At 46.6% G+C, this 25,602-nt stretch overlaps 1 protein-coding gene across 2 annotated transcripts in view; it reads right to left on the reverse strand.

The window, feature by feature from the left end:
• Positions 1-25,602, reverse strand: part of Prkca (protein kinase C, alpha) — a 397,680-nt gene that overhangs the window by 7,455 nt on the left and 364,623 nt on the right. The window contains 4 exon segments of one of the 2 annotated variants that reach the window (NM_001429972.1): positions 3,993-4,040; positions 10,261-10,401; positions 12,446-12,553; positions 19,854-19,934. In NM_001429972.1, coding sequence (NP_001416901.1) covers positions 3,993-4,040; positions 10,261-10,401; positions 12,446-12,553; positions 19,854-19,934 — 378 coding nt within the window. 2 annotated transcript variants of the gene reach the window in all.

Here is a 25,602-nt window from a genome sequence, read left to right on the forward strand (position 1 = left end):
CCTGTGAGGTTTTGTAGAGTTGGGAAAGGAACTGTATCTTCCTTCTCATGGCATTACAAAGGTTAACGGTGAAGGTCCACATCATACATAGCACCTGGTCAGAGTTCAGCGCACATTGTTTATTTATTTAAAACTAAGATCTGTTAAGTGCTCATGGGTTATATTTTCTACTTATTTTCAAATGGATTTTCTAGAGAAACCCATTTCATTATAATTTTCTACTTTCTTTATAGCAAATAAATACATTTCTAAGTGTCTATGGAGATAGAAAACATGTCCTAAGTACAAAGTAAGGTCTTCAAAAACAACGGTGTTTTTTTCCCAATATTATTTTCATTTAACTCATTGTACTCTGAACTCAAGAACAAATTTACACTTCAGCGATCTAGTGGCGGTATGATTGTGTGTGGTGATGGTAGGGTAAAGGTGGATTTCTGTATGGTGATGTTGTGGGAGACAATATATCCTTAAGCCACTCTGTGGAGTCCATACAGGTGATAAAGCACACTCAATATATTAGTCTGGCTCACATATATGAAGCCATGAAACTCTGGCTTTCAAACTGTATATTCCCATGATGCTTTTCTTTGTAAGAATCCAAAGCACTTCAAAGCAAAGGTCAGCAAAGGCAGAGTCTGCAATCACATGAACCTACATGCAGAGGATATCACTGAAAAAGGCTCTTTAGGAGGCAAGTAAGGAAATACTGTTTCTTCTCAGGAAATAATCTGGAATCTATATTTTTAATTCATAAATCAGATAAACAGAAGTTGGCTTCTATTAAGATACTACATTCAACTTTATTGCAATGATGTAAACATCTAAAGAAACAGTTGTCTTTTTGGTAAGACTTGATTTTCAACCATGTAAAAGTTTTTCCCCTGGAAATCCATTTTCATAAAATTGTCATAACTTGGACAAAGGGTGCCATTGTCGACTAGTGATTAGAGAGGGATACTGCTAAATGTCCTAAGATGAAGGGACTTCCCCACCCCCTAAATATTAATTGGTTCAAAATATCAATAGTTGGGAAACACTGGACTCCACATATCTAGACTGTAATGAGAGGTCCTGTGGTTGGTGTGAAGGAGCCAAGCAAGAAAATTAGGCAAAAGCACTCATGTGTGGGAGCAGAGCATGGAGAAGTTGAAGAAAGCCAAAGAAAAAATGATGTAAGTAAGTGTTACAACCCTATGAAGGTTGATTTTGAGAGAACTCCCTTCTGTTGATAGATGGGTACCAACTGCCTGGAAGAATTCAAGTGAATTTATTGTTGATTCTTTCAGAGCATGGGCATGAGCACCCTTGAGAAGAAATCATTAGTCATCTTTCTGATACTGACAATGGAGAGAGAGGGGGGGGGGAGCGCACATTCTGGCAAATGAAGGCTTTTCTTAAAACGATTCAGTTTAGGTAAAGAGACTAGAGACAAGGGCAGGCTGAGTTCAGAGAATAAAAATCAAATCACTGAAATTCAGATGCATCAACCATAAGACAAAAAAACCCCAAAATAAAACAAAACAATCCCCTTCAATCGCCCAAAACAACGAGGGGAGTGAGTATAGCTTAGGACGAAATAGAGATGATAGCTTTTGAAAAACTGGGGGTTGAGACTGAAGATGAGATGAGACCTAAGACTCAGAAGATATTTTATTCTTAGAGTTGTCATACCAGAGTGAATGTCATCCCAAAAGGCAGCATGAGTATTTTAATCATAAATCTCATATTGTGAAAAATATAAATTAACCTTACACTAGAGAAAGTCTCTCAAAGATGAACCTTCTATGCTTCTAAGCAAAACCAGGCCCAGAAACAGATCTCTTTTAGGAATCCTGGAGAAGATCTTAAACTACAATCTAAAGATGTTATGCAGAGATCTTAAAAGCTACCAGCAAAATCAGATAAGGATGATAACAATATCTTTGGATTCTTTTGCAGAAGATAATATATTTAAGAATCTATTGTTCACTGCCTATGACCCAACCTTGAGATTATCAGCTTGATGGATAGAGAGCTGCAGGAGCTACCTTGGAGCTATGTAAGAAGTAAGAGATGGGAGAGGGCACCCAAATGGGATCTGTGGATCAGCACGTTAAGTACCACAAGAAGCTAGCTTGGCTGCAGATGTTCTCCCAACATTATTAAGTCATTTGAAGAACAGCCTCTACTAGTAGCTAGAATAACAGGCAAGTTTGGGTTGTCTGCAACTTCCGAGTTCTAGAACTATAGACCTTCATAGCAGCTAAATATGCTTATGAACAATGCCTCTGGAATGAACAGGCATGGCATTTATCTCCAAAGTCCATCGACAACTCTCACTAGTAGAAACTTATGCTAGCAATGTGACCCAGAACAAACTCAGAAGAGAAATGGGCAGCTGGTGTGTGAACACAGGCAGGTTCCTTGATCTCTGTGGGAACTGTTTGTATCTGGTGCTCGGTACTGACACTTGTGGAGGGATAGCAGAGTGAAGGACCCAGCTAGAGATCAAGAGACCTAGGTGTAGCTTTAAAGGTAAAATGGGGATGTGACCACCCACCTTCCAGGGCTCTGGTGAGAGCTAAAAGACCTATTCTAGATGATACAGATAGAAGATATGAACATGAACCAATAGCCCTGCATGCAAATAGATAATACTTGAAGAATTAATGAATGCTATTAACAATCTGCCTTCTCTTTTATCTCTTCATTAAGGAATTAAAATCTTTGTCATTTTTGTTTTCTCTACCCAAGTGATTAGTTTTAATCATCAATTAGACATGATTTATACCACCTGGGAAGGCATTCTCAATGATGGATTGCCTAGATCAGGCTGGCCTGTGGATAGGTCTATGAGGGATTATCTTGATTACATTGAGGAAGCCCTGTCTACTAAGGGGGACACCATTCTCTAAGCCAGGAATCCTGAACTATGCAAGAGTGGGCAAATTGAGCTGAGTGTGAACATGCATGCACTCTTTCTCTTTTCTTCACCATGGATATAACCAGTTAGTCCAAGTTTTTGCTACCTTAATTTGCCAAGAACAATGGACTATGAGCTAGCATGAACCCCTTCTCCCATAGGTTGCTTTTGCCAGGGTATTTTAACCCAGTGACAGAAGAGGAACCAAGACACCACCCATTAGTAAATTCACCAATCAGTAAAGTAAACCTAGGAGAAATCGCACATAGCAAAGAAGTTACAAAGCATTGAATGATGCAGACCTGAGATGAAATGTGGGTTGCAAAGTTCTGTGACCACATCTTGTGTGGTAAGCAGCCTTCCAAACCCTTTTGTTCTATGAAAAGGGTGGAGGAAGGAGACTGAGCTGTGCTGCTGGGCATGGCTTCTTGCTTGTGAGTCTTACCCCTGAGAGGCACTGAGCACAGCAGTACATGTGTGGGTCTACACTCTATGGTGTCCCAGGGGTGTTGGATACAACTCTGTGGTCACTGGCCTGGAAACATGAGTGGTTACAGAACGATGACCACTAGGAAGCAAAAATCACACAAATCCCAGATGGATTGCCAGAGTGCAGAACAAATGAAGCATAGAGGTTAGCTGTGAAAGCACAGAGATAAAAAGAAATGTAGGAATCTCAGGAGGGCTTCATACAGTTGCTAGATATGGCAGGGTATCCTTTGGCATTAGGAAAATGCTTACCTATATAGGAGAATCTATTCTGGGGAATACTACAGCACTGTGCTGTATAGTCTAAACATTTATGAGAATATCATTCATTCTCTGCACGGTTCCCCGTGTATCTTTGTGTGGGTTAAATAACAGGTGGCAGACACAAGCTGGTGTCTTCCGTATGCTTCCTGGGAGGCCAGGTCAACTGTACGGAAGCCCCTGGGGGAGGGCCTCTGGCTACTTCTCTGCCCTTTCCATGAAGATTAGCATGCTCAGGGAAGGTCTTGATGCGGAGTGAGGGCAAGCAGTGGCACGCGGGTTAATGGTGAAAAGTGAGGTTAGTTTGCTTAGTCACTCAAGGTTCTGGAAACGTGCTCACCGAAGGCCTGGATGCCCACTGAAGCCAGTGCATTTTGGTACAGAAATTCTGGAGAATAAGAACGGACAGAGGAGAGGAATTGGAGATGTCGAGAATCAGGAACAGCTGTGTGGAGAATGCCGTGAACCCACGAACCTCTGCAGTACATTGCTATGTGAAAGATGCAAGATGCGAAATGCCACACTGTCTCCTTACATACAGGTTTACACACGCATGCCACATTCTGGAAGGTCACAGAAAACATCATGAATCATGGGACTAGAAGTTAGGGTCCGTGGGGAGACCGTCTTTCCTTTTCTATTCTTACCACTTGGCTGCAAATGGATAGTATTTTAGTAGTAATAACTGTCTGAAAGATACTGAGATTTCCTCTACCTCTGGCCAACATTCCCTGGGATAAAGGACTAGAGAAGGAGGGGCTTTGGTTTCTGGGACACCATTAGGTACACTCAGCTTGCCTATTGCCTTAGAACATTATCTTGGGAAGGGCCAATGCTGGAGAGAGTTTAATTTTATCCATGAGTTTGTTGATAGATACAGGATGTAAGTCCCACATAAATGAGTGCATTTGTAGTCAAGCATGATGGCACACACCTTTAATTCTAGCTCTCAGGAGGCAGAGGCAGGTAAACCTCTGAGTTCAAGCAGGCCAGCCTGATCTACACAGTTGAGATCCAGATAAGACAGGACTACATAGAGAAACACTTTATCAAACAAAACAAAACAGTGAGTGCTCGTGTGTGTGTGTGTGTGTGTGTAGTGTGTGTGTATAGTGTGTGTAGTGTGTGCGTATGTGTGAATGTGTGTGTGAATGTGTGTGTGTAGTGTGTGTGTGTGTGTGTGTGTGTGTGTGTGTGTGTGTGCACAAATAGGTTCACTTGCATATGCAGGTGAATGAGCAGTGTGTGTTCACATAGGCCAGGGGATAATCTCAGCTGTCACACCTCAGGACATCTGTCTACCTTGTTATTTTCAAACAGTCTCTTACTAGTCTGGAGCCTCCCACGTAGGATAGGCTGGTTAGCAAGTGAGCCCCAGGGTTCTGCCTGTCTGGGAAGATGGTTGTGTGCTACCATGCCTGGCTTTTTCAATGAGCACATTCCCTAAGGTATAAAGTATAAAAGCCTATGCATGCATGAGGGTGAAGGTTCAATCTTACCAAGTGTTAATTTCTATGGAATAAAATATGTACCACATTTAGCCTTTCTTTTTGTATTAATGGCCAGAGCTAGAGGATTTAAAGTTCTCTTTTCAAGAGCAGTACAGTGACCATCATTGCTGGGTTTTGACATTTGGACAATGTGAACATGTCAACTTGGGGCAGACAGGGTCTGTATGCACAATGTCCTTAACCATGGAATATCTAAGGCTTACAATTTATTTATATTTATTATTATTTAAAGTGTTTCAGTTTTTATAAGCAGGAAAAGATTTGGGGGAATGGTTATTAAAGAATAGAGGAAACTGTTTGTTTCAAATTCACCAGTGAAAGATGGAGAAAAATTTAAAGGCTTAAGTCAAACCCTAATACACCATGATGTTGTTCCTTCTGTCCCCAAGGATGGCTAGTGCTTTTAAATTGTCAGCAAGGCTCCTTGAATTTTGAGCATCTCAGTTTTAATTAGCATCCCTGTTACTGGCTCAATGGGAAGACCAGGAAAATAAACCTGCCTGCCACTCAAGAGGACTGATTAGATGTGCCAGAGGCAGTGTCTCAGTTAGACAGTCTCTACAGACAGCTTCCTTCACCTGGGAAGCTGCTGCTCTGTACAAGTAACTTCTCAGACTCCTTATTAAAAGAACACCATGCCATAAGATGTCCTCAAGTTTAGAAAATATGCACAGAATTATTTATGTTTAAAGAAGCATAACACCAGCAACTTAATCTCAAGTAGTACAGGAAAGTGTGTGTGTGTGTGTATGTGTGTGTGTCTGAGTGCATGTGTGTGTGAGAGTATGTGTGCATGTGCACGTGTATGCATGTATGTGTGTGAGTAGGTATGTATGCGTGTGCACACGTGTGTACATGTATGTATATATATGTATGCATGTATGCACGTGTGTGTATGTGTGAGTATGTGTGTGTGCATGTGTACATATATGCATGTAGGTGTGTGTGTGCACGTGAGTATGAGTTCAAAGAACAAATCAAAAGAGGACAAGGCAAGCATGGTAAAACTTTAACATCTAGGGGATCTAGGTAATGTAGACATTCTTTATATTATCCCCCTGCCCCTTTTTCCTTGCAGTGCTGGGATTGAACCCAGGGCCCTACGCAAGCCAGTCTAATGCTGTACCTCTGTGCTGCACTCCTAGCCTTTGGCTTTTCAAGACAGGATCTCACTACATAGTTCAGAGTGTCTTCCTCCTGAGCCTGCTATTACTGGAGTGCTGCCACCATGCCCAGCTTCCCAACTCTTTCACAAGTCTGAGAAATTCTTTCAAAAATAATTAAAAAAAGAGCTGCCAACCCCACACCATCACTATATGCTCTAAATAAGCTAATGATGTCATTCAAAGGCGGCCACCATCCTGTGAGCATCACTATTGCTGCCTCCCTTCGTGGTGGTGGGGTGGGGGAAGGAGCCGTGTCTGTGCCCAACCATCGCAGTGTCCTCTACGCCTATGCCTGCGGGCCTCCCTGTCTTTGGCTCTTGCTCTAAGGATAACAGTGCTCCAGTGGAAATTATTCTAGTTCTCCCTACTTCCTTTTGATGAAGTAACTATAGTAATTTCCCAAGAAAGGCTATCTCTGAGAGACTGGCCCATTTTGAAAATGCTTCCCCAACCTGTGGATTCAGGAATATTTAGTTCTTAGTGTTGACTTTGCAGATTAACACCCTCTCCCTCTAGTATCCCTTCCAGTTGAGTGGCTATTTCTGGCTTGTCTGGAAAGGAGCGATTGTGCTTTCGTGTGTGTGCGCCAGTGGATAGAACTCAAAACCAGAAGAGAAAACACAACCAATGAACTGTATGCTCGTGGTGTCTGTACACACTGCCACTGGTTTCAGGCAGGGAAATGGACTGAAGGCTACTTCATTTGTGTGACTAACACACCAGGAGAAATGCCTCGTGGTCAGAGTGCCTAGTGGGCAGCTAGGAGCTTTCGCTTTTTAGACTAAGCAGAGAGGGGACTATCCTTCCCTTGGTGAGTTAGATGGCCAAGCGGGCTGGCTGACTTGTTCCTCACCAGCTTGACCCCACAGGTCTGTGACTGAAGATGGACCTTTCCAGAGGTCACATGTCTTTGAGAAAGACCAGCATCTTCTTCCCCAGTCTTCTGATTATGGACAGAGCTTCTTCTAATGACTCGGATTGGCCATGGGGAACACTGAACACAGCTCAGCTGATCTTTCCTGTGCACATCTCCTTGAGTAGCTCACTGGGACTGGGCTGGCTGGCCTTTTTCTCACAAGGATGAGAGACAGTCATCTAGTGGCTTCACACATGGGTTGGGACAGCTCAACTGCCTGGTTTTATTTTGACTTTAAAAAACTTAGCATGGGAAATCCTACCCTGGCTGGGGACAATTTTGGCTTCACAGGGGCACATGGTAGCCTCTGGGGGACAGACATGGCTCTCTTGAGGGCTAGTTCTCCTCATCACTGGTCACTGTAGGCCAAAAACTTCCTTTGCTGCTGATACCACAGGAAAGAGTGTCCCTGTGTTTGATACTCACCACTCTTGTTCATTGCTCTCTTGTATGAGTTGCTGCACACAAATGGCTGGCCCCATTGTGGGTCTTGACTTTAATGATGGCAGGAAATGGAGAGCCCTGTATAGAACTTGCTGATAGGATACACCATAAAGGGTCTTTTGCTGTGGCACCTCATGCTTTGTGTGACACTTTGGTCTAAAGGTTAATTTAAGGGTTACTTAAGTTGTTACTTAACTGATAAAACAAAGACGATGATCAGACTGTATACGTAGGGAACCTTGATTCCTATAGGTCAGTTCCATGTTTGCCCTGCTGTGTAAAGTCTCTCCCCTCCTAGCCCGGAACCAGTGATTCTGGAATCATTTTTCTTCAGAGTTATAAGAGTTAAGAAGTAGGGGGAAAAAACCCACCAACAAAAAGCAAACAAACCCAAAGATGAGAGACTCCTGAATCTATAAGCACAGACGAGATGCCCAGAAGCAGCCGGCTAGTACTGTGAGCGCTGGCAGTCCACAGCTGCTACTTGACAACAAGTGAAGGTTTAATTCCATGGAATCCGGGCCAGTACAAACCAGAGAACAGCTAATGGCCTTTAATCCTGCAGGTCTCAGGAAAATTGAGTCTCCAGGGCTTGTTAGAAACCCACCAGGAAGCCCCGAAGACAAGGTTGTTAGGCAGGCCTGCCAGGACTGCTCAGGGGTGGGGGTTCCCTGGGCCCTCAAAGCTGGGCTGAATGTGGGGACATGGGCAAAGTCAGAGGTTGTGGCAGCCACATTGCCTGGGTGTTTACAACAGAAAGGTCCATGTTGTTCACCCCTCTTTGAACTACCTGTTGCTTTTCTTTTTCCTGCAGACTCCTCTGAGTTTGCATTTAGCTGTGGACCAGTGAGGCATGCTTCACTGAGGAAGCTGGGAAACCACATCCCAGAGGAGCTTCTGTCTGCAGTCCTTTCTCCCCACTACCCCTGTGCTAACCATACCGTGGCTCTGACTAAGCTGCTCTCCTCTGTCCTAAATGACCTTTTGACCCCGGAACTCTTCTTGGTGTGGCATTTCCATACCAGCTCTGAGCCATGCCATCAGATTGCACCCTAGGGACCCTTGCATGCTCCTCCTCACCTGAGGTTAGGAGGTGGCTGCTCTGTGTCTGTGGCCTGGCTGTGAGGTGGGGACTGAGTTCAGGGGTGGCTCTTCACTGCCCTGCATGTGACCTAGAACTCCCTCATGCCTGTCTCTCTCTGCTTGGACTCTTTTGCCTTATGACAAAACAAAGCATCAGACCCCGCTTGCTTCTCACTCCTCCCTGAACTGTGTCTCCTCCACGGCCTGGCTTCTGTCCCTGCATTCTTTTTGATCGGTGGAGAAGAAGCTGGGGGGAGTCATTGACCTGATTAATTTTAGTTTGTCTTCAGTCTGTGCTAAAAATGTCTGAAGGGAATGAAGTCCAGCGGGCTCGCCACGGCCAGTGTTATTCTTGGCACAGAGGACACATGGGCACATCTGAGGGTGGATTTGCTGCTCCACTCAGCAATTCTGCCACCACAGGGGTCCCCTTGGCCAGCTCGGGCAGGTTGGTTAGAGACAGGTGGGGGCTGACCCGGCAGAGCGGAAACACTGGCCACGGACGATGGCAGCTTGCCTTACAGTATCTGAGTGCACCAGGGCAGAGGCTCAGTAGGGCTGAGTGAGACTTGGAAGGGGTGGCTCTGGGCAGATGTCCTGGGTACTGAGGATCGGCAGGCGGGGTGTCGTAAAAATACTCAGTTTAGTTTAGTTCTGGGAACAGAAACCTTGAGAAGGGACACACTGGCTGCCACTCACTAACAGAAGCAGCTGTAGGGCTGTCACCATCAGTCTAGTGGAAAGGACCCTGACCCATCCTTCCAGCATCTGCCAGCAATGTCTTCTAGTGAGCTATTCAGCCTCTATGTGTTTTGGCGCTCTCAAACGCAGAGCTGGGACAATCACGTCCGTCTGTCTCACAGGGGTGCTGGGAGAATTATGTAAACTGATGTTCGAAAAGCGCCGGGAACCAGGCTGTCATATAATGGGTTAAGTAGAATTTTAGATGTGGGGACACATAGTGGATGAATGAAGCCAGCAGTGCTGGCACTGGTGGTGGCCACCCACTCCACACAGCTTATGTAGAAGCCACTGTGGGAACTGTGTTCGGCTTCTCCCTGTGGGATGGTGGAGATTTAGGGATGCTTCAGGACCCATGGTGAGGCAGGATGAGGGGAGGGCTGGGGCAGCAGGCAGATTTAGGAGATAGATTTCAGAGTCCTGTCAAGGATCAGACAAGGAAAGCTCTGTAGGTACAGTATCCCCGGTGTTCAGAGCAGACTGCTGGCCAATGGCCTGAGTATTCTGTGGCCATCCTCAAGAGGGTGAGAGCCCGTCCTCTGTCTTTACTCTGTAAAGGCAGTGGAACCACGGCCATCAAATTCTAGGATTGTGCACAGTCTTGAGCTGGTGACTGGGGAGACATTTCCCTTACTCTGCCAAGGTTAGGGTCACTGGCCTCCTATCTCCCAGAGAAAGGGAAGGGAGGGCCATGTCTGGTATCAGGGACACAGAGCTAAGGGTATTGGCCTGCCTCTCTGGACTCACCACTTTGGGCTTGAATGGCGGTTGGATCTCCCTGTTCTCCAACTTCTCCCAGTCGATCCTCCTAAAGAAGGCATGCTCTCTGACATCCCTTTCCCCCTCGGGCCCGCAGCCCAGCCGCTTGGCAGGGTGTTTGGTCATAAGCTAGAGAGAGAAAGAGACAAAGAAACAGATGAGTGACAGAATCTTCCCTGGCCAGCTCTGCCTCCCAATAGATGGCCCTGCCTCTGGAGGAGGCTCTGGAAGTCCACCAAGAAACACACATGTGGGGTGGCGAATGTGGCCTCCGGGCAGTGATTTTCACAGTAAGGAAGCAGTTGGAACCGAGGACGGAATGGGAGAGAAATTCAAACCGGCATCTGCTTGTATCCCGTACTTTTTGAACCTGGCATCCTTGTATGTAGATGGGAGCAGGGAAGCTGGGGATATGTCACAGTAGTAAGGAGTCACCTTTACAGGGGATAAAGCCCTAGGTTCAATCCTTAGCACTGCCAAAAGGGGAAGGGGGGAAAACTGGGAGGGCATGGAGGGAGGGAAGAAGAGAAGTTCACATTATTTACATGAATGCCTGATTTTAGAAAAAAAAAAAACAACTAAACCATGAGATCATGAAAAATCATGTGTGCTGAGAGTACTGAAGGCCTGCAGGACACAAATGCTGTATGTAGCAAGCTTCGCATTCCTCTTTATCACCCGGATTAAAATATCAGGCTCATGGGTTAGGAAAATATACATTGTAGCAAAGACAACAAGTAGTCCATTTCTAGGTATCCGATGTGGGAGGGCAGTGTCAACCCTGGGCTCTTTCATGGCAGGAGCTCCCCAGCTGCCACTGGCAGCTTAGCCTTGACCTTCAAACACATTAAATAGGAAACAGTGTGGTGCACTCTCTTTTGATACATTTAAAGGGGAATTTTGTGACTTAAATCATGACGACTAAAGACAAATTAAGTCCGCCACCACCAGTTAAGTTGCTAGCATTTCCCTGAAAAGAAAGCTGGCCAAGGACCCAGAAGGTTCAAAACAGTTCTATTTATAATAGCCTCTAGCCAAGGCAGAAATAATGCAAGCGCCCTCCTCACTGAGGGGAATAGAGGGATGGACAGTTCAATGTCCACACAGCAAAAAAACGTGTAGCAATGCATCAGAAGGAAACATGGCCACACACAGCCATGTGGCCACATTTACTGTGCCCTGCTGGGTAAAGAGCCAGGCCTGGGGCACACACTGAGGAATCCCACCTGTGCAAAGGCCAGGACAGGCAAGCTTAATCTGTGTAGTCAATACTGATTATCTTGGGGTGGGGGAATAGGGAGTTCTGTCTTTGGACCAGGGTACAGTTACATGCATGCATCCATTCTGTGAAGACTAATTGATACGTCCATGGAGGGTCTGCACCCCTTTTTAATATGTATACCTTAAGAGAGAAAGGATTAATTCTGTCAGGGATGTGAGAATTAGCACTCCCCCAAGGGCCTGTGATTATTTCTTTACTTGTGTGTATTTGTGTATATATGTATGTATGAGTACATGTGTGGAAGACAGATGGTGTGTGTCTGCCTATGTGTAGAGGCCAATCTTGGGTATCATTCCTCCTTGGATTGGACACATGGATTGGAGCTAGGCTGGCCGGCCAGTGAGCCACAGATCCTCCTGCCTTTACCTCAACAGTGTACGCCAGCCTGCCTGGCTGGTTTGTGTAGGGTGTGGGGACCGAATTCAGGTCTTCATGTGTACATGGCAAACATGTTATTGACTGAGCTATGGCTAATTCTGATGACTCCCCAACCCCACTGCAATGCTATGAGGTGGACAGGGGACTGAAATGCACAGATTCAGAATGAATCAGGATGTTTGGACAGGACTGGGATGGGAGTCTGTTCTGTCCCTCTGTGCCCTGCGTGCCACCAAGCTTTGCAGCAGCAAGCATTTGTGATTGTCCCATTGTCTTTCTTAGAAGGCCGGGAAAGGAAGCCGGGCATGGTGGTACACGCCTGTGATCTCAGCACTTGAGAGGTTTAAGGGAGTGGATTGCAAATTCAAGGCCAGCCTGGGCTACATAGGGAGTTCAGAGCTGGCCAAGCAAAAGAGCAAGACCTTGTCTCAGAAACAGCATCAGGTATGGAAAGGGTATTTCCCCTGCCAGTTATCTTGGTTGACCACCAGAGAAGAAACCGGATGTACTCACCCCTTTGCAGATGGAGACAGCTTCCTTGGACAAGGATTTGGGGTAGGACACATTGTGCTCCATTATAGACTGAAACAGTTCATCTTCGTCTTCGCCATCGAACGGAGGCTGTCCCAGACAAAGAAGGGGAAAACGGAAGGAGTAGCACATTACCAGGGCTGCACTGAGAGATCTGTGAGAAGAAATGGACTGTGCTTCCCCACACACCGCAGGCGGCAAGGTTAGCTTGGTGAACATGGGGGCTGATGTGATTATCCTTAATTAGGCTGCTGGTTGTGCTGTTCCCGCTTTTTAACGGTCTCTTTCATTATCTTACGCTGGGCCACACAAGATAATCTTTAGGGAAAATGGTTTGGAGTAATACGTTTAGTGGTTTGCAAATAAATTATAATTAATCCATTAATCTTGTAATTATGTGCTAAAAATCTAATTATGAAGGAGCCAGGCTGCAGATGGTTTTGTGTTTAGAGGGTATGTATGTATGAGTGTGGTGTGGTGCAGAGAATGCTTTTTTTGCCTTGAGGTGAAGGGAACTTCAGGCTAGGGGCAGAGAGGAACAGGAGCCCTTCTGACCGGACATGACTGGTAGTCTGCTTGGTGGCAATTGACAGGAGCTGACTTTTAGATTATGTCCTTCGTCCCTTCTAGTGGGCTTACAATCACCATGCTGAGAAACCACACTGAGGACCGCATGGAACGTGGAACTCTGTTTCTCGGCTGGATGCCTACACTCGAATGGCCGTTACACAGCAGCTCCCATGATGAGATTTCTGACTAGTTCAGAGCCCAGCGGGTAATATCTGGAAGAAGCTCAAGGAGGGGAGCTTACAGTTGTTCCTGAGGCAGAGGTAGCTCTTGGGAGGGGTTGTAAGGAGACCACGGAAACAGTCTGTGTCCAAAATGCCCTTCTAGTGGTGTCTCCATTGTGTCTTTTACCCTGAGGGAACTGTTCTCTCACACTCACTCTGATGGGATGTGCCCAGGAGGATTGGACTTATGGAAGTCCCTGAATATCATCTTTGGTACAACCAACCTTCAGTTTAACATAAAGATGGCAGCGGCTTCGCTGGTAGAGAGCTTTGAAGGGGAACTGGGCATGGATCCAGGGCAGGAGAGCCACGTGCTCTGAGGGAAAGAGGCCAAGTGTATAAGGAGCCCTCCCCTTGGGCTGGCCATGGGGGGGAATGTAGTTTCTGTGAGCCATGACCCTTCATTTCTCTCTCTCTCTCTCTCTCTCTCTCTCTCTCTCTCTCTCTCTCTCTCTCTCTCCTCTCTGAGTGTAAACGAAGAGCCCCTTTTCTGGTTGCAAATACCTGGCTTTAAAAGCACCTGTGGGGGTTGGGGATTTAGCTCAGTGGTAGAGCGCTTGCCTAGGAAGCGCAAGGCCCTGGGTTCAGTCCCCAGCTCCAAAAAAAAGAACCAAAAAAAAAAAAAAAAGCACCTGTGATGTGGTGTTGGCAGGCACGTGGGTGAGGAGAAGGAATGAGTCTGGCTATGAATTAGTCAGGGCAGGATGGGCAGGGCCTGCCATGATGTGTAGATGAAACCTGGCATCTACAAGGTAGGTCGGCGGGGGAGTGCAGCTGCAGATGGCCCGTGCTGGAGTAGGGCTGTGCCAGCCAAGAGTGACAGTGGCACCCAGCCCGCTAACACACCCATACCTTTTGTCAGACATCCACCCATCACCTCATCTCCCCTAATGAGGAACCCAGGAGGGAGTTTGAGCTTTGCCAAGGTGTTCACAACTAAGACAAACATGCTATGTTCTAATCTGGGATGTGAAATGCACCCTGCCAGGAGCATTGTGTAGTCTGAATTTAAGGTAAGTGTGTTTGTTCTCTGAAGGATAAATGGTGTCTTGGAGGTGGGTGGGGCATAGGCTCAATTCCCAGCCATCTGCCAGTCACCTCCTAGTATAGTATTCTAGGGTTTTGAGTCAAGATAGGCTACATTCTTTGTAGGCCTTTAACTCCTTATTCAAAACTATGATGGCGTAGGGAAATGGCTCAGTTGACAGAGTGAACACCATGCAAACATGGGGACTTGAATTTGGACCCCAGGATATATTTTTTCTAAAGTAGAGCATGGTGGTGCATGCCGATAATTTCAGCACTGGGGGATAGACACAGGAGATCCCCCTAGATAGGCTTGCTAGGCTACTCAGTAACCTCCAGATTCCACGGGAAACTGGTCTAAAAGAGAAGGTGGAAAGTAACTGAAAAAGAGACCTGTGGCAACTTCTGGCCACTATAATACATATAAACACATGCACATGCAACCCTTACATACACATTCATACCGTCATACACATGTACACACACGCGTACAGACACAACTACTATTACAGATTTCAGGATAATACCATAAATGTATGTATGTGTGTGCGTGTGTATATATATGTATGTGTATGCGTGTGTGTATGTATGTATGTATGTGTATGAATGCATGTATGTATAGGAATAAATGTGTAAATTCAGGCTGCTGAGCCCATTCACTGTTGGTTATGTGGATACATCTTGGGCTGGCCATGTGTGAGTAATCATGTAGGGTGCTTATCTCTAGGGAAGACTAACTCCCTCTCTCAGCAGTTTTAATCACCTATAAGTTCATCTAGGGGTGGAGTCCTATGTGACTTCCCTCACGCACGATGGAGGCCAACTGGCATCGTCATTGTGCAGTTCTTGCTAGTAGCATCTGGAATGGTGAGGGCTTTTGTTTGATTTTATTTTATTGTACTTTATTTCGTCTTATTTTATTGACAAGGTTTCCCTGAGTAGCCCTGGCTGTCCTCGAACTCAGATAACTGCCTGCCTCTGCCTCTGCCTCTGTCTTCTGAGTTCTGGACTTAAAGGTGTGTACCACCACCACCAGGCCCTCTTGTTCAATTCTTAAGTAGCCATATTACAGATACTTCATAGGTATAGTTTCCCTGTCGTATTTACAAATATCCTTTTATTTTTTCCCATGGATTCTTGGGTTTTCTTATATTTCAAATAAGATACTATCTGTATTTTTTTTTTCTGACTGTTGCAAACACATTTTTCTTGGTAGACAGCAGTATTCCCATTCAGAGCCCAAGAGCCACCAAGATCTCTTCAAATGGATTCATGGGTCCTTGGCTGTGTTAACAATCACTCTGAGAAACACGTTTTGATAACAAATGCTAGTAGAAACACTCTGCATGCTGACTCTTTTTTCCTCTGAATTACTTCTGAGGAACAGCGTCCTGGGTGTGGGATTATGAAGCAAAGGATGCGAATATGTTTGTGTTCTTGCTAGGACTCTCAAGCTCACCCTGGGGGCCTCTTTACCGATAATTACCCACTCGCAGGCCTTGGTGCTGGAGGCAGGTCCGTGGTGCCAGGTTATAATTACATCCACCTTCCTTTCTAGTAATGCCAGCTCCCACAGTGTGGGGAGAGTTGCTGCCTAGGTACTTAGTATGTGACCGTTTCAGAGTGCCTCTCTCCCCTACCATCCCCATTCCTACAGCTATTTTTAAATGTCTGCAAATCTGGACACAGTGTTCCGAGCTCAGCTCCCCATTAACAAGTCTCGGGCTTGTGTAAAGAGAATTTTCTGAACGTGTTGAGCCCCACGCCCCACTGGAGAGCTCTCAGCTCTCATCAGGCGAACGGAGTGATGGCTCCCACAGTACAAAATGCATCCTGAATCGCTTTCTAACAGGCAGTAGAAGAGGGCCCTGCCATGTTGCTTTGCAGACTGCTAAGGACCCAGGGAGAAGGGAGAGGGACACACGTGGACCATTTGGGCCGAAGCTCCAATTACTGAGATGAAGCGTCCGGTACAGATAAATGTCTATGGAAGGGGAAGGACACAGACGAGAGGGCCAGTCCCCTTGTGACAAATACTGTGAACACTTGGAGCCGCAGTGAGCTCATCAGAGGGCCACATAGGCACCGTTAATGCCCCTGCCTAAGCAATTATGTTTGTCAGGCCATTCAGAAACCGGATACAGACTCAGGCTATTCAGACTTAATGGCTCCATTTGGCTGCTGACAACTGACAAGCTGAAGGCATATAAAACTGCAAACAGCCACCTTTCCCTGCCCGTCGTTAGCCTTCTGTAGTTAAGGAAGACAAATGTAGTGTCTGATCCCTTGGATGAGCTCCCCATCAGTCTTCCTCCTGAGTCCCTGCGTCGATCTGCTCTTGTCGCCGTGTCCCTGTGACTGCGAGGGGCTGTGTGTATTGAGTGACACCCGTGGACAAGTTGTAGACTCACCAGGAATTCACTTCACTTTGCTAGGCTCTACTGGGACAGCGTTTGCTCCTTGTCGGCAGCTGGGTAGAGCTGTATGGAACAGAGGTTGTGGCCTGTGCCCAGCAAGGCACCAGCATGTTGGAAACCTTGCCGGTGTCAGTTTGGAGGATTATCATCCTTTTCAAAATAGACTTTGGCGGATGCACGCAAGGCATGCCAAGTGGCCGAGAGGCAGCATGGAAAATAGGCCGGAAGGTTTCCGGAAGCTCCAGGTATGGGAACAGGGATGAGAGGCACCTCCTTGGAAGGTCTGGACTCCTCCTTGGGGTCCGTATACAAGACCTGTGATGGTTCATTTATCCAGGCTCTACATACAAGGCCTGTGATGGTTCATCCTGTCAACTTGATGAGATTCAGAATCACCATGGTAACGAAAGCCCGGGAATGCCTGTGCAGAGTTCTAGATTTGGTTAAGTGAGGTGTGAAGGTCCACCATAAATGTGGGTGTCCACATTCCATGGGCTGAGGCCCAGGACTGACCAGAGAGGTGGGATGGCAGCAGCATCCATCTCTCCCAGCTTCCTGATTGGGATGCAATGTGCGCAGCTGTCTCTGGTGTCTGCTGCTGAGGGGGCCCTCCCAACTGTGAGCCAAAGCCAACTGCACATTACCATGCCTTTGGTCTTCTGTCACCACAAGGGCCTAGGGAGACTTACTTTTTGGGCTCCTCACTAGGGGATGCAGCCTGAGAAATCCTGGGGAGGAAGGCTGGCAGGTAGGTGGGAAGGAAGAAAAGAGGGGGAAAGAAGGGAAGAAAGGAGAGGAGGAAGATAGGACCTCACTGCTGGCTCTTCTGAAACCCTAGTCTTCCATCAGCCAATAAGAAGTGAAGGCATGGATGTTCTTGGGAAATGGAAGCCCAGGGTGTATCTCTGGTCAGCTGATTTTGCTGGCTGGCAGATCCAACGAGGCTCACAATGAGGGCAGGGCTTGGTTTCTGGCCTCAAGATTAAGGGGGCAGGGAGCTAGACTGCACATTGCCAGCATGGTCAGCAAGGTCCCCAGGTGTCTGGCAATTCACAGTCAAATTTTGTTGTCGAAATTTTCAGGAGGGGAAATTGGCTTTGAGCATAAGTGACCTGTGTTGCCCCATCTGAGTGCCACAGACAGTCAGCCTATATAACCTGCTTTTCGGTGCTTATACACTAAGGCATCACACCTAAGAGGAATTCTCAGATTGGGGGGTGGGGGACCTGAATAAACAAACCAACAAACAAACAAACAAACTACTCTTTCCACGACACTCAAATCTTGACAGCATACAGGAATACTGACTGAATGTAGGCAAGTGTTTGCATTTCGCCATAGCTAAACAAAGTTTTACTATCTACTAGATACGACATGATGACAGAGACATAAAGGACAGGCTTCCTGTCCTAGAGTAAAAGTCTTGAGGTGACAACTGTGTTCACATGGCCAGAGACCTCTGGCTTTCTCTATTTTACTACATCCAGCGCTGGTGGCTTCCCTTCCACTTCCTAACCAGGGCTACATGCTTTCTCCTCTTAGTTTATCACTAACATATTTTCACTGTCTAATTAGTCTGTTCTCTCTCTCCTTCCCTGAGCTGTGAGCTTTGTGAAGGTGAGGATTTCTGTCTGTTCTATCTTCACTATACATAGGAAGCATTCAGTGTGCAAATAAATTATAGCCAACCAATGTACCATCTCAGAATGCTAGGCATTTTGTCCCCAGAAACATATGTGTCTGCTGCTCAGCATGGGTACGTCTGTCCTTTCTTGATTATTAAGGTTCTTGCCTCTAAGGTCAAGGTCCCCAGCACTACCTCAGAGTTGTAGGAGTTAAAAAAAAAAAAGAGAGTTGGGTTTTGTGGTGACCCGAATGAGAGTGACCCCCATAGGTTCCTATGTTTGGATACTTGGTGGAACTGTTTGGGAAGGATTGGGAGGTGTGGCCTTGCTGGAGTAGGTGTGACGGGGGGTGGGCCTTTTCATTCTCAGTTAGCTCCCTGTCTCTCTGCCTCTCACTTGTAGGTAACGATGTGAGTGCTTAGCGTCTTCTCCAGCACCACGCCTGCCTACCTGCTGCCATGCTCTCCACCATGATGGTCATGGACTCTGACCCTCTGGAACTGTGAACCCCAAATTGGACGCTTTCTGTCATAAGTCGCTTTGGTCATGATGTCATGTCACAACCACAGGAAAAGTGACAAAGCAGGGATAAAGTCAGAAGTCCCTCAAGGGTTCGCCAAACCCACTGCCTCCAGTCAAGCTCTCAGACAGCTCTGCCTCCTGGCCCTCTCTGCAGTCAAGGGGAGTCGAGTGGCCTGTGCCACATAGGCAGGAGTAACAGCCACCACTTAGGCCTGGTTCTAAAATGTTCCCCACGACTGTCCCTCACTCTCTCTTCGTCGCTGGCTGAAATGAGGTGCCAGTGGACGACTCTAAGGCCTTCAGCCAGGGAAAAGAGAAAGGATGGGAGAGCACTGACCTCTGCCAGCTGCAAAGGACTTTAGGAGAGTGTGAGGCAGCCACTGAGTTCTAGAGGCTGTTTATCAAAGCAGTGGCTCAGGTGTGGAAGCCATTACACGGGGCAGTGCTATGCTAAGCAATGCAACTCCGTTCTCAGATAAAAGCCTCATCAGACGTGAAACTTAATTTGCCTTTTCCTAATGGAAGTTTGGCCTCACCAGACTTTAGTGGAAGTGATCACCAATGGCGAGATAGATGGGGAGGGGGAGTCTAACAGTGAGTTTCACCAGCTTCTTCATCCTTTCATAAATAAGTCATAAACAACAGCTGGGATGGTCTTTGTTGACCAAGTCGTAGGGACTATAACCCTGTCCCGGGTCTGAAAAACTCACAGCGGCCACTACAGTCATCAATTTGCAAGGGACACAACAAGGTGGCCACCGTGTCCACACTCCAGACTGCTACCTCCCACTTGGAGTTTTTATGATCAGGAGATGATCGTCTGCTCTTCGGAACTTTACTCCCTCACTCCCCAGGTCAGAGGTTTGGAGCAACATTGGTCACCTTGTGCTGCCCCCCTTCCCCCCCTGCCTTTGGTTGGGTGAAGGTGACAGCAACACACGCATACACATACACACACACACACACACACACACACACACACACACAAAAACATGTAGTGAAATATTACCTGCCCAGCTAGCATCTCATACAGGAGCACGCCGTACGCCCACCAGTCCACAGACTTTCCATATGGCTGGTAAGCGATTATCTGTGGGGAAAACAAACACATCCGTTATGTGTAGCACTAACTCAAACTGCTCCTGCCGGGAGAGGTTAAGTCAAGCAGACAGGTATGTCAACACAGCTCTCGCTAGCCCGGTGGTGGTACATTCTGCCTCTCTTTCTGCACAGGGGGACAAGGAAAAGGACCTTTGAAAGGGGGGCGGGTACACCGAGAACTGCCATTCTGGGATACAACAGCCAAATCTTGTTTCTCGATTCCTTTTGTGGACTCGCTTGGGGATGTCACTGACTGAAGCTAGATCTACTTATCCTCACTTGGTGAAAAATATTTAGACAGCGAGTTGGATTTAAATGTTAAAAAACCACGATGCGGCCGGAGAGGTGGCTCTGTGCTTATGAGACCTCGCTGCTCGGAGGGCCCGGGATTGGCTCTCAGAACACACACCAAGTGGTTAGAATTACCTGAAACTCTAGTTACAGGGAATCTGATGACTTCTTCTGGTCTCTGCAGACACCTGCATATGCAGGTGCACACTTAGGGGCCGTGCACACATAAAACAAGTAAATAAACACATCTTAAAAATAACACCATCAGACATCATGTACTTTTGAATGGCTACAATGTCTGGTTTAGGCATAGGACACTGATGGTCAGTAAGTTAGTTTCTACTGATTTATCCCTGATGGTGGTTACTCTCAATAAGAATTAACTAAGAAACTTTACAAATGGGACTATGCCAGCCTGCTAGACCATTGTTATTTTATTCAATAGTGGACCACAGGGGCCTGGAGAGATAGCTTGATGGTTAAGAGTACTTCTTGCTCTTAAAGAAGACCCAAGCTCCATACCCAGCAATTACATAGAGCCTCACAAGCATCTGTAATTCCAGTTCCAGGATATCTGACCTCCTTCTCTGTTCTTCATGGGCGCCAGGTATGGGAGTGATACATTAGACTTACATGCCAGTAACATATTCATACATATAACATAAAAAAAAAAACAACCCAGTAAGCCATGAACATCTCTGCAAAAGCCTTTAATTATTTCTACAGGACGAATACCTGTGAGTGGAATTATTGGGTCAGAGTGGTTCTTTTTGCCTCAGAAATAAAGCTTTGGGCACTGTCAGATTGCTTGTAGGGCAGCTAAGCGCATCTCTGTCAGCAGCAGAAAAGTTAAATCTGTGCCCTTGAATTCTCACCAACAGCACTTCCTGCCATTGTTTCTCAGAGGGCCAATTTGAGGACGGAAAGTGATATTTCAGTATTTGTATTTTATTCACATGGGAATTGGACACCTGTGTTTCTCTTTTTAGAAAGCTGCCTGGCAACCCTGATTGACAGGCCCATTCATTCATTCATTCATTCACTCGTTCATTCTTTTGGAGACGATGGGAAGTGCTAGGGATACACTGTAGCAAGGATAAGATCCCCGCCCTCATGGACTACAGGGACACTTATTTTTATTGATTAATGAGATTTCTTAAGGAGACAGGTCCTCTGCTTTCATTTTTACAAATGTTCTTTACAAACCCTCACCTTCTCACGTTTGGTTTAGTATACCCTCTGATAGTTGAAGATTGACACTTTTAGATAGGTAAATTTCTGGGAAATGGACAGAGAGAGGAGGTGATATTTTACTCCCTGGTTGAGGTAGGCTCTTTTGTCTCCTGCCATGGTGATGTTGGGCAATCATGGTCAGGATGACTTGGATGCAAGACGGAGAAGGCCTCCTGACCTCTGCTTGCTGAAGGAGAGCAGATGTTCACAGTGGCAAGCCATGGAAATATTAGTGACTAGATTCAGTCACACCATTAGCAAAAAATGCTACATCTCACCTTTTCTTCAAAGCCCATTTGGACCAAGTAGAAAGCAATAAAAACTTTTCTTCAGAGAGTCAAAGCCTCCAGGTGGGATGTTTTACGCGTATCTCTCATCTTCTCATGCCACACCATGGAGAGACGTGATAAGAAAACTAAGGCTCAGAAAGTTAACAGACTTGTCCAAACCCACCCAATGATTAAGTTGTTTCTGAATGCTGGTTCATTTGTTTTAAAGAGAATTTTGTAGATTTCAAATATATCTATGCTGGACTGGATAAAACGTTATCAAAGGGCACTAAAGACCAGTCTAAAGGGTATGAAATGAACTCAAATGGTTTAAGGTATGGTGGTATGACAATGTTTTTAAAAGCAGTTGCATAAACTGCTCTCTTCAGCGTACAAAGCCAGTTCCTCTCATCTGTGTTTCTTGCTGCCCCAGGGGTCTGACGTTGAACCCAGAAGGTAGCTAAATGAATGAGGAATTTAGACTTTATTTCTTCTCAGGGTCTTGCTACTATGCAGCCTAGGTTGGCCTCGAACTCACAGCATCCCTAGCACTAGGATATCAGGATGTGTCACCACACATGGCAACCGTTCATTCATATTATTTCATATTATATAAGTAATCCCACCAGCCAGACTCCCGTGTACACATGGTGCTAAGTCATGTTTGATTCTGGAAAACTGTCAGAGAGTGTGGGAGTCCATTTCTGTTCAGACTGAACTATAATTCCTAAAGGTCACAGCTACCTACAGGGTTTTTTCCTTCTCCCCTCCACTCAGCCCTGGCTGACTCTCTTTTCTATTTCTGCAGCATTAACCCCTGCTGATAACACCCTCTCCTTCTCCAGAGTGCACAAAAGGAACTTCAAGTGCCATGGGCCTTCTCCCACCCACTGAGTTGTTGACCCCACGGGGGTCGTCTGGTTGGCTCCCAGATGGAGAGTAAAGCCACTATGAGCACAGTGTGCTGTCAGGTGTAACACAGAGGTGGCATTGGAAGGCAGCCTGAGCATTCCTTCCCAGAGACGTTCATCAGTGCCACTGTGGTTAGGGTTTCATTGCTGTGAAGAGACATCATGACCATGGTGACTCTTATAAAAGACAACATTTAATTGGGTCTGTCTTATAGTTTCAGAGGCAGGAAGCATGGCAGTGTCCAGACAGACATGGTGCAAGAAAAGGAGCTGAGAGGAGCAGCGGGAGGAGAGTGCCCCATACTGGGCAGGGCTTGAGCACGGGGGACCTCAAAGGCCATCCCTACACAAAGCACCACAGCCACCCTGGGTTTGCACACCAGATGATCTCAGTTCTGGAGTACAGTGTGCAACCCCACCACCAAAACTATCCTTTCACACTTTTGCCCAGAGATTCACTGCTATGAGTAAAGGTCTTTAATGAACCAAAACCCCCAAGGTGAAAGGGGATGTTACAAGGAGCCCTTCTTGATGACTAGTGGTCAGATCCTCAGATCTGGGATCCTGTTGCCTGGAAGCTATCCAGTGGCCATTAGGCATGTGTTAGCTAAGCTTATGAGATGTAGCCAGTCTAGACTGAGGTGTCTCTAGGTGTGAAATATAAGATTTCGAGGATTTAAAAAAAATGGAAAATAGCTCATTTGCAGTTTTTTTAACATTGGGCATACTGGGTTAAATGGGATATAGCAAGGTCAGTGTCCTCTGTTTCTTTTGTGACTATTAAAAACAGGCCCCCTGGATGCAATTTGGTTTGCATTTCATTTTGCTGAGCATCGAGGGTCTGGGTTCTCAGAGTCAATCAATCCCTACACCTTACTTAGGTTCTCTGGCTTGCACTGGCCTCAGGCAGGGGGTCTAGCTTTGAGCTGAAGACCAGGTTCAGAGAGCGCAGAATAGATATGAGAGTCTCTTGGGTCTGTCACCATTGGGGACAGATGCAGGTGCCCCTGGCGCTTGTGGGCCAAGTGTGGCTTACGGCCAAGCTTGGGCTCCCTGATATGCTGAGGCCCAGGGCCAGGGGTTGCCATGGCAATTTGGCTCCCCATAATGGGGCAGCTCACAAAAGGAGGCTGGCTTGGCGAGAAGGCCTAGAGTTGGCGGATGTCCCTGCAGCACATGGGAGGCTGAACCCTGGCTTTGATGACAGACCCCGACCGGGACCGTGTCACTCATTTTATAGCTGTTTGTCAGTATGATCACTGGGATTATACATGTGAGAGCCAATTGCTTGGGGGGGGGGACTGTCAGGATGTTACAAATGGCTGCCTGTCTTATAAAAGTGAGGTACGAATAAGCATTCTTCCAAACCGGGCACAGGACCAGGGCCTGAAAGGACCAGGGGCGGCTTCTCATTTTGCTTTAGGCCAGGGACCCAGTGAGGGCTCCCGGAAGATGGTTGGTTGAAGGCCACCCAACGCTTTTCCCCTCTGCCAAGACGACTGCTTGAAGGCATCCTAGAGTGCGATGTTTTAGATGACCCCTGACCTCTGACAGCTCAGAAGGCATTCCAGAGTGCTCGGTGCTTTAGATGACCCCTGACATCTGACAGCTCAGAGATGGGAGGGCTTGGGGACATTACCGTGACCAACATCACCACTATGGCTATTCGCCCATGTTGGGCTCTTTACCTGCTTATTCATCTCCACCTTCTAAGGCCTGTTTCAAAAGTGAGGAACAGAGGCAAAGGCCTTGTGTAGCTTGTTCAGGATTATAGTAAGAGGCAAGGTTGGGTCTGATTGTCATCTAGAGGCCTATGATGGCTTCACTTTTGACCATTTTAATATACTGCTTCTTTTGGCCTAGGGAGGTCTCCTAGACAGTTCTTGGGGAAGCCTGCTTGGGAGAGGCTCATGGTGAAGATGGGCCAGAGACTTAAAAGGAGCCAGCTTACCCTCCGAACCCTGCAACACCATAGAGTCTGGGCACAGTGGTCCTGTTGGTTCATGTGCTTGAACTGGACCCCACTCTTAATTTCCTATAATGTGGATCGACTCCCCAGAGTACACTCTTAAGTAAACGACACGTTTGACCACAAGGAGCAGGGCTGGGGGCTCCTTCTAAGCTGCCCCTGGAAAGTAACAACCTTATGTATAAAAAATGTGTTCAAGTCTTTTTATCTCAAGGAAACAAAGATGGCTTTCCCTTTTGTTCCAAAAGTAAAAATATGTTATCTGATGGGAGAGTTGAGCTTGTTTTGAAAAGCACCATAAATTTCAAGGGAAGGAACATGGGACCTGTGAGAGAAGCTTTGTACAGACCAGGCAAACCCCTGCTGACATATCTAGGCAGTACCAGCAGGGAAGGCAGTCAGGCCTGTCAGAGAATTTTCTGGATGTTCCTTCCATTTGGACACTGAGTTCCCTTATACTTGGGACCTGGACTTTAGGGCCAGGCAGCTTCTGGAACCTTCACTGTCTTACACTAAGACTGTTTTTCAGTCTCACTCAAGCCCAGAGTTCTCCTCATGAGTGCCATGCCCACCACAGAAGACCTGCCTCTGCTCCCAGCGTCAGGACCTCACACAGCGCTGGGCGGACACACAAGGCTTTGCTGGAGGATTGAGTAGATCAGAGAGCTAATCCAGTTCATACGACCACCCCACTCTGTACATACGGTCAAAAGAGCCTCGGGATGTTGGGACGCTAAGATGGGAAAGGGTTTAGAGATGATATAAAAAATGTCTTCATGGTTCTGGAAAGGAACTTAAACCTGAACCACAGACAGGTGCTTGCTTGAGGTTTCCAATCTCATCAATCTTCAAGGTTGGGGAAAGTCCCTGAGGCTCCAGCTGTCCCCTTCTGAGGTACCAGAGCAGAGAGTGAAACACAGGAGACACCATAACACCTCGGGGGGGGGGGGGCTTCCCAACCAAACTCCACTCTGATGACCCAAT

The sequence above is a fragment of the Rattus norvegicus genome, chromosome 10, assembly GCF_021556685.1.
Source record: "Rattus norvegicus strain SHRSP/BbbUtx chromosome 10, alternate assembly SHRSP_T2T, whole genome shotgun sequence".
NCBI classification, from domain to species: domain Eukaryota; kingdom Metazoa; phylum Chordata; class Mammalia; order Rodentia; family Muridae; genus Rattus; species Rattus norvegicus.